Source organism: Myotis brandtii, unplaced genomic scaffold (assembly GCF_000412655.1).
Source record: "Myotis brandtii unplaced genomic scaffold, ASM41265v1 scaffold475, whole genome shotgun sequence".
NCBI classification, from domain to species: Eukaryota; Metazoa; Chordata; class Mammalia; order Chiroptera; family Vespertilionidae; genus Myotis; species Myotis brandtii.
Window position 1 is genome coordinate 591,266 of NW_005368148.1, and position 10,263 is coordinate 601,528.

A 10,263-nucleotide genomic window follows, 5' to 3' on the forward strand; every position below is an offset into this window, starting at 1 on the left:
CTATTATTCAATGGTGAACAAAAATCAATTGCTTACCTTTTCAGGGACACATTAGTTTTTCCTGCATTCCTATTACTCAATATTGTGAGATTTCCCCAGAATTATTTGTCTATAAATCTAATTTGGAAACTGTAGCATGACTTGACTTTTATTCTTTCTACCAGTCCCAGGCTCCATTCTATCACAGTAGAGCTTGAGATCGCAGAGATTTTTTTTTTTAAGACTGTAAGAAAACTCTGGCTTTCCTATTGTGCTAATTTGATTCTCAGTCTACCACAAAGAGCTGAGCATTCTGGTCAGAAATATTTAGGCTGGCCTCACTATAAGTGCTACTCTCAATGAAGTCACTGAGAACCCAGTATGTACAGTTTCTCTTTTAAGAGAATAAAATAAGCATATGACCTAATGGGCTAATGTTTTAGAATATGTAAGTTCTAAATTGTTTGAAAATTAAGATGAATGACTTTAAGAATAACTGGTTTGGGGGATAATTATAATAAATAAGTTGAATCAGAAAACCTCTAACTTAAACTTCCCACCCTTTACAGTGAATACCTTCAGTAGACTAACTCTATCATGGAAAGTCTATCTGTTTAATCAAATAGTCATTCTATTGGCCATTTCAAACAGTTGGTTCTTTGGTGGAAGTGGAAGTATCTCAGAACTTCTCTGCCCATTTTACCACTGCTTATTTAAGATTCGTGTTGTGTAACTATTTCCCCCAACATTTGAATTGCTAATGCTGCTCCCATCTGATTAAAGTATAAATTATCCTGAAACAGACCAATAGTGACTGTGTTTTCTTTAAATTAATATGGGTGAAATGGGCAGATACAAGTGATTCCTGTCAAATCTGAGGAAGGACAATATCCCTAATCACAAAAGCATTTCTGAAGACACGCTTAATGCTTGAGTGCAGGCAATCCACATTTTGGTAAAAAGAAAAATGGAAAGCATGTCTTAAATATGATGATGAATATATCATTACTATATCATTATTTTGTGATCTCTACCCTTCTTCCTAATGAACCTGATTGTATTTAATGTGGGGAGAAAAATAGATGGGCAATTTAAAATGAGTTTCAATTTGTTAGGAAGAATTGTTTGACATTTAAAGTTCTTTTAGAACCCCAAATGACACCATACTGTGAAGCTCAAGCCAAGAAAATATTTATTAAGTTTAACTTTGATGTTAATTAAAATAATTTATTAAGTTGTCTTCCAATGTAAGTAGTCAAAATATTATTTAATGCTGTTGGTAGCTATCACATGAATAATGAATTATAACCCCAAGGTAACCAGTTTTAAACTGTCACCTTTTTTCTCTTTTCAGTTATAATCTACCTTTTCCATCTGAATTCTTTTCTAAACTTTTTTTCTATTTTAACTTCCTTTGGCAGCAACAACAACTGCTGAGGCCTTCTCTTCTTAAACCAGAGGTATCAATTTTCTTTCTCCTTTCAACGTCACTGTCCTCATGATACTTTGTGACATTAATGTCCACCATATAGGTAGGCAGGGTGGGTAGCTGCCAATATTGCATAATTTCACAAGAAAGAGAAAAGATGGTTTTAAATTAAAATAAATAAATAAACAAGTGAGCAAATCACCTCCTTACTGCTTGCTGGTGGCTAAAATTAAATAAACAAACAATTTTAGCTGGTGGCTAAAATTCTTTTTTTTTTTTTTTTTGCTTTATTCTTTGGGAATTAGACAACAATTTTAGTCTTAATAAAAGCAAGGTATCATTGAATGAAATAATTCACAAACCTGATCAGTCACTTGTCATAGAATTGTTCTTTAGATCAGATTTAGATTAGGCAAAGTTTGAAGAAAGAATGCAGACATCTGTACTGAAATAAGAAAAGGTAAAAAAATTGGTTATAATTCACAATTTTTAATCATTTAAATGTGATTCAAAATACTGCCATTGGGTATCTATTTCAAAATGCCTATGTCATTTGCTTCTGCAATGAGAAAAAGATATGCATAGTCGGAGAATAAATATATATTATCTACATTTATTTAGCACTTACACTGCTAAATTTTTTTAGAAAAAAAAGCAATATTATATAAACACATCTTTGGCAAATTTAGTATTTTATAAGCTCTACTTTAAAAAATTATTCAATTTCCTTAATAAAAGAATCTTCATTTTGCTAAAGATATTTCATGGTTAAAATTTACTTTCCACAATTCGGAAGTTGTGTGTCAGGAATATTCAACTTACATAAATTCTTAGCAAAAATTTCCATGGAAACATCTTCATATGATAGCTCAGTGTTAAAATCCAAATACCAATTACTGGATGCAAGACTTTAATCAAGATATGCAACGCTCCTGAGCATCAATTTCATCTTCTATAAAATGTAGTCAGTAAAATATAACATATTAACTCCCAGCCCAGCAACTTGAACATAGTAGGAAGAAAATCAGTAAATGGTAGTTTTTGTTTGTTTGTTTAGTCAAGAAGTTAATTTCCTATGTCTTCTCTATATAAAATTTTCTTCTCTTAGCAAAAATAAATTTTTAAAATAACATTTAGTGTTTTATCTGCCCATAAAATCACTTTTTAATATGCTACTGAGCATGATATCCTAAATTTGGGATTCACCTGCTAAGGGTAACAAGGGCTGCATGGAGCATTTCAGTCTCTCTTCCAGTTGACTCAGGAATCTGAATGGTCACCAGGTCTATTTTTATTTTTTTTTCTGAAGAGGTGATGCTCTGCCCTTCAGTAATGTGTGGCCTAGGACTCCAAGAGGGACTCTTCAGGTTATTCTCTTCTACTGGCTCCTATTCCTCCTTTCCAACTCAGATTACAGAAGACTAATAGTGTCAAGGGCTAAGTTTCCTGGTTCCTTCCCAGTTGCTTCTATTTATTTTCTTAAAGGCACCTGATGCCAAATATATGTTGTACCTAGCAAGAGTTGAGCTTTATTCTTCCTTTAGGAAAAAGAAGTACATGCCTAAAAAATTTATTTTATTCTAACTTTAAAATCTGAGATATACTCAGTTGCATTGTTTACATAAATACTTATTTTTAATTATTGCTAAGTTATTAAAATTCAACTTAAAAATAATTAATTGTAAGAACACCTAACTTGAGATCTCCTCTCATACATGTTTAAGTGTATAATAATATTGTCAGCTATAAGCAAAATGTAGATCTCTAGAACTTCTTAATTGAAACTTTATACCACTTTTGTCCCCTTCCCCACCCCCTGGCAATGATCATTCTGTCTGCTTCTGAGTTTGACTCTTTTACATACCTCATAATAGTGAAATCATTCTGCTTGTGTCTTTCTATGATTGGCTTTTTTCATTTAACATATGTTCCCAGGGGTCATCCATGGTGTTGCATATGGTAGGAGTTTCGTCTTTTTAAGGCTGAATGACATTCCATTGTATATACCACATTTTCTTTATCCATTCTTCCATTGCTGGACATCTAGGTTTCGACATTAAAATCATTTGGTGGTCTTTTCTCAGTCTCTGTATGTATTAGATCAAACGTGTATTGGACAATTAGTTTAACAGTATTATTTCTGAGACCTATTCACTTTATTGAAACCAGTAATATTACGTTGGATATTAAATGCCTCCAAAGTCTATGCCTACCAATATGATATATGTATTTTACCTTTTTCCAGTTTCTTATTGGTCTTTCTCTACCTCATTTCCGACTCTTCCACCGTGTACACTTTTTGTTGGAAAAAAACTGCAGCCTAAAAGGGTACAAATCACACGGTATAATAGATGAGTATTCACAGAGCGCACACATCCTACCATCTCTCCAGAAAACCTGTCAACTTCAACACTCAGATTATTTCCCCTTTCCCTGACTACTCACCTGGTCTCTTTGCTTTTCCAAGATAAATATTTTAATCCTATACATATATATTTCATTTCAGCTTCATTGAATTATAATTGACAAAATTATAAAATATTTTATGTGTAAATTGTGGTGATTTGATACATGTATACATTGTGAAAAGAGACCCCTCTCTAGTTAATTAACACAACTATCACCTCACTTATTTCCCTTTTATTATGTGTGAGAACATATAAATTCTGTCCTCTAAGCTAATTTCAATTATAGAATGCAATGTTATCAAATATAGTCACCATGTTTTACATTAGAACCTCAGACCCCATTCTTCTGATAGTTTTTAACCTTTTTACCAACCTTTCCCTATTTCCCACACCCCAGCCACGGACAACCACTTTTCTACTCTGTTTCTATGAATGTGACTTTTTATTTAAATATATTTTAGATTCCACATATAAGGTGATACCATACCATGCAGTATGTGTCTCTGTCTGGCTTGTCCATCCATGTTGTCATAAATTATAGGATTTCCTTTTTTCTAAATGTAGGCATTCATTGTGCAGTGGCAGCATCGTAGGCCGTGAGGGTTATCTGAGTTGTGATTAATGCTAATTGAAAACTTTTCACCTGGCTCCTAATATACATATTAGCTTTCTGTTTTATTTTTTAATTTCCCTGAGTAGAATAGTATAGAATAATAGATTTCATTTGTACCTGGCTTCTTTTGCTCATCATTCTGTGTGGGAGATTCACCTCTGTTGTATGATGTTTTAGTGTGTTTACCTCGTGGACTTGTTCATTGGTTCCAGTCATTGGCTGTTGTGAATACTGTATTTGGTGTACAATTGTACAAAATTGTGTTGGGTATATAAATTGAACTACATTGAATTTCTGTGCAACATAATATGTATTTATTTGACTTTAGTAGTATTGTCAAACATTTCCCCAAGGGTTTTACTAATTGATAATCTCTCTAGAAGGATATAAAAGTTCCAGTGCTCCATGTCCAGTGCTCCAATACCCTGCCATGGTATTGGTGATTTTTTTTCTTTTTATTCTTAGCTCTTCTTGTGGGTAAACTGCAGCAGTTTTAACAGCAAAAACGGATCTTGTTACAGTTGTTTCACAAAACATTTGTAAACTGCAGTCATCAAATCGTATATTAGTAAAGTTGAGGGACTGCACACTAAAATAAACATCTAGGGAAGTAATATAAAGTGAATGGAATTTATTAGATGTAAAAACAGAAGAGCAGATGGGGGATCCTATTGTGACTCTGGGTACAGATGTAACACTGTATGGTTGAGAACACAGCAGTAACTAGTAGAGACCATGATTGCTATAAGGAATAGTACCACTAACTAAATTCATGACATGTGAAAATATGAGACCAGTGTTGCCGTTTTATTTTTCAACAGAAATCTAAATCCAGATTTTTTTATAGCAATTTCTGATTAGAATTACGACAACAAATTCAAATTTTTTTAAAAAATTGTTTGTTGGCCCTGGCCAGTGCTGCTTAATGGTTAGAGCATCAGCCTCCACCAAAAAAAAAAAAAAGTTTCAGGTTTGATTCCTGGTCAGGGGCATGTATCTAGGTTGCAGGCTTGATCTCTGGCCCCACTTAGGGCTAATTCAAAAGGCAACCAGCCGATGTGTCTCTCTCACAGTGATCTCTCTTTCTCTCTCCCCTCCCGCCGCCCCGCCCGCCACCATACACATACACACACTTCCACTCTCTCTATAAAGCAATGGAAAAAATATCCTCAAGTGAAGATTAAAAAAAAGATTGTTTGCCAAACAGAGCACAACTGACGATTATTCAGGCTGTGAATTTCATTTTTTTCTAATGATATATTTGTGGTCTCAGAGAACTTTGATCTCCTTGAACCAACAGAATTAATTCTATAAAAAATAGATGACTTTAAAAATAAAGTACCAACCTATTTTCCTGTGGATACCTTTACTTTTTCCTCCTTCCCTTTTCTCACTTCATGGCAAAGTTAATTTAACTTGTTCAACCTACTAAACGTTAAAATAGAATTTAAAAGGGAAATATAATAAAATTGAATTTAGTTATTTAAAACTAGCTTCATATGTGTATCTCAGGAAAAAAACATCTTTCTATAAGAGTAGAGTTGGACAAAAAAAAATGATTGTCTAGAATTTAGAAATAGAAACCTTGAAAGGGCTTTTATTGGTTTAATTATATTTAATTAAATCTAGTATGTTTTAAAATATAAACATCCTTGGGAAATATCACATGTTATTGTAATTATCAGATCTTTTCTTAAGAATAGCTTTTGAAAAGTAGAAGTCTTCAGGGTACTAGAAGACAGCAGGAAACTAGAACAATAAACAATGATAAAGATAATGCTATAATTTTTCTCAAGGCTAAAGTCTGTTAATAATATGTTAAAATAGAGTAAAATATTAACTGCCTTTGATAGTTTTAAAACAACTGATAGGCTCATCTGTAACCTTTAACAGATTTACCTTTATAAAAAATTCCATATTTACCCCCTCAGTTCTAAAAACATAACCGTATTTTGTGTAAAACAATCATAGCCAGAAAAAAACACATTTGGATATGTTTGACTAACATTTGTAATTAAAGTTATTTTGACAGGAGTATTTTGAGAGTCATTGAATTCTAGGTCTGGAAATCTGACTTTGAGCTGAAATATAATAAGAATTTGTTTTCAAAATACAATTTCTCTTTTTGAAAAATAGGAGTTATCCATGGAGTCTGGAATTGATCCTGGCCAGGAATATGGACAAGATTATTACAGTTATGAGCATGGGTACATTTTCAGACTTTTTAAATGCAGTATCTTAATATTTTTATGAATAATAAGGATTAGTAAATGATTATTGCTACCATTCATGTTATGTGTCATTTTATTTGTTGCATCTTTGAAAATAAGTAACATATCTAGTTTTAGTTTCAGTAAGGTTTTAACCATTTTTCTATATTGAATTCCGTTTTGATGTTCTATATTAATATTGACTACAACTCTAAGAATGCAGTAAAAGTTATTCAAAATTATGTAAATGGGGGGAAAATAGACATCATATTTGCTCAATTCCTGAATTCATCATTGTTTATATGATATGTTTAACATTTCATCTAACCAGTCACCCTCAAGATTTGCCCAAGTTAAAAAACATACTTCAGAATTTAGTAATAAGCATTTCTACACATAAGTTGCTTTCTAAAAATACAGTAGAGAAATGTAATGACCATTACAGATCATGTTTGAAGCAAAGCTTTACTGTAAAGATAGACTTTTTGTTCTGAATAAGCCATTATACTTTTAGAAAGAACCTATTTTGTGTCCTAAATTTTTCAATTAGTAAAGAAACAATATTCCTAAAGACTTACCCAAAACTTACTTTGAAATAACTTGACTCTTTTTATTGTTATTCCAGGATACCATTATGGCAAAAATCATTGGTCATCAGGTTGTAGTACCTACCTTTTGGTTTTGTAATTAGTTTACCAGGTGCCTAATAAGTTAGGTATAAGTATCTGTTGATTGAATGATGAAGAAAAAGAACAGTCATGGTAAAACCTACCTAGATCACATAAAAAAAAAGTTTTAAAGTTGTAAGTTTCTATTACAGGTATGAAATGCCTCAATATGGAAGTCGCCGTCGCTTGTTACCACCGGCTGGACAAGAGGAATATGGTGAGGTGGTTGGTGAAGCTGAGGAGGAAGAAGAGGTAATTACTGTAATTTTCTTCTGTAAGGTTAATAATCCAAGAACAATTTGTTAACCATACTTGCATAGCAGGCTACAAAATTTTCCAAAAATCAGAAATTCTGTTCACTTAATACATGTTTTCCATAGAAATTTAATAATGCTAACCATCCATTGTCTTGTCTGTAGAAGGAAATTAATTTTATATAAGTTTAATTTATATCCTTCTATAAAATGTTAGACACCAGGTATAAAGCTGCAATAAAATTATATTTTCTAAAATCTTAAATATTTCCCCATAAAGATAATATTAAAATATATCAAAGATTTCACAAAACAATGTTTACTTTTGTTTCTACATTGTCCAGCATACCTAAAAACTTGCGAAAGGTACAGTCTCCAAATTTTTTTAGGTGTGCTGGACAAGGTAGAAAGTATAGTCTCCATCTTTCAGTTATGAGAAAAGTAAAATATTGTCACCGATATTTAATGAAATGTTTATGTTTAAAGTAGCGTAAGTTGTGCATAGTTAATTCTTATATTTTGCCTGAAACATTTACTTGAACATTTATTTTAAAAAACATGCACACAACAACGAAATACCATAGTGCTATCCTGTTCAAAATTAAGAGAAATACCATAGCTTTATCCTGTTCAAAGTTAAGAAAATAGTAAAATTTCCTGGTTATTTAAAATATTAGTAAAGGAAATACATAAAAATATTAAAGTCTACAAGTGAGAGAGGGAAGGCGTTATGATTATTTCTCTCTCCTTCGATATGAGATGCAAAATAAATTTTGTATAAGAAAAAAAATGAGAAAGCATTAAATTTGCTGCCATTAATACAAGCCAACATAAAATAATTCACTTTTGTTAGGTCACGTTCTGTGTACATACAGTGGGAAAAACAGTAGGTAGTGATGTGGTTGTTTACTTAAGAGCAGTTATATAACTTGCATGAGGTTGTCACCTGCAGATTCACTCCTGCTTAACTTATGTGGGACAAGGTCACATCATAACCATCCCCCAGCTGACACTTCACTTGCATTTTTGTGATTTTCAGGAAGAGAAAGTTAAACCCACAGTTGAAATTAGAGAGCCTAGTGAGGAGGAAGTAGTTGTCACTATTGAAAAGCCACCAGCAGCTGAGCCTACTCATACAACATGGAAGAGAGCCAGGATATTCCCAATGATTTTTAAGAAAGTTAAAGGGCTAGCAGAGAGAAGAGGCATCGTTGTCCTTGAGGGTGAAGAGTGGCAGAGACGCCTTGAGGAAGAAGACAAAGATTATTTGAAACTCACTCTGGACCAAGAAGAAGAAGCTACAGAGAGCACGGTGGAATCAGAGGAGGAAACCTCAAGCGACTATACTGAATACACGGAAACAGAATCCGAGTTCAGTTATTCTGAGACGACAGAAGAGGAGTCGGAGTCAGAGACACCTGAGGAGGAGGAGGAAAGTTCTACCCCTGAATCAGAAGGGTCGTCCACAGAGTCAGAAGGAGAAAAGGCGAGGAAAAGGATATTTATTGCAAGAAGAAGGCCTGTTGTTGAAGAAGTCGTGGAAGTCAAAGGTAAAAAACAGCAGCCACCTGAAGAGCCAGAAGAACTGCAGGTAGAAGAAGAAGAACCCCCAGCAGAAGGAGAGGAAAGTGAGCTGGCCGCCATAGAAGAACCAACTGACCTTGAACCTCAAGACGTGACTGAGGAGGGCAGCATGGAATCAGCTTCGGTGGAAGGAGGTGTGGAGAGTGAGGAGGAATCAGAATCATCCAGTAGCACCAGTAGTAGCGAAAGTCAGTCTGGAGGCCCCTGGGGCTTTCAGGTGCCAGAGTATGACCAAAGCAGGAGTGCGAGCCAAAGGAAGCCTCCGGGAGCAAACGCTGAGGGTTACAACACAGCCCTTTAGAAGAGCTCACAGTAGGTGGCAGTTTTGCAGTGATGAGTGCTCTTGTGTGCAGTGCCTTCTGTGTGCTCTCTGAAATGACACTTGAAAGGGAGGAACTTGATCACAATTTTGATCTGACTTAAGATTAGAAACATGCCAGAAAAGTGAATATATATGCTACCCACATAGATGTGTATAGTAGAGTATAGGTTTAAACAGACTCATCTATCCTATATTAGTAATTTAGAAGATATGACATGCAATCAGTTAATCAATATTTTCTAGTGGGATTTCTGTTAATGCAATGTGGCATTATATATTACAAGGATGCCCTCTCTACCGAAATGTATTATATGAATACATATGGTGGGTTTTATATCATCTTTTAAAAATAACTCCTAAGGACAAGCTGCAACAAATGAAATCTCTAAAAGTCGACTTTTGCATGTTTGCATATATGTACATTTCAACTGGCAAAGGTAGTATCATAAATATCATAAACAGGTTCAAACTGATTTGTGGTTGGCACTTTCAAATATTAGAAGTTAAATAAAATACATTTTCTTTAAAAATTCAATTTCCTACAATTCTGTTGTGGATATGAATTAAAGTGAATTTAGAAAAATTAAATTGTAATAACATTTATGCAATTTTTATAGGTAAGTAAACATAACAATTTTAAGATATATATCTGAAAATCAAAAAGCATAGCTTACTTAGGGCAATGGGCTGGGAATTCACATATCCTGAAACTGTAATACTGTTTTGAGAATAACCTAGTATTGTTTGACCTTTGCTCCATGCCGTTTCTAATGTGGAATGATAAAAGTAAATTTGT

General features: G+C 33.5%; 1 protein-coding gene across 1 annotated transcript in view; it reads left to right on the forward strand.

Annotated features, from left to right (window-relative positions):
* The window catches only part of PCDH15 (protocadherin-related 15), a 567,795-nt gene extending 558,308 nt beyond the window's left edge, over positions 1-9,487 (forward strand). The window contains exons 34-35 of the mRNA XM_014547486.1: positions 7,460-7,559; positions 8,601-9,487. Of these exons, the coding sequence (XP_014402972.1) occupies positions 7,460-7,559; positions 8,601-9,446 (946 nt within the window). The 3' untranslated portion in view covers positions 9,447-9,487. The remainder of the gene's footprint in view (positions 1-7,459; positions 7,560-8,600) is intronic.
* The last annotated feature ends 776 nt before the right edge of the window (positions 9,488-10,263 follow it).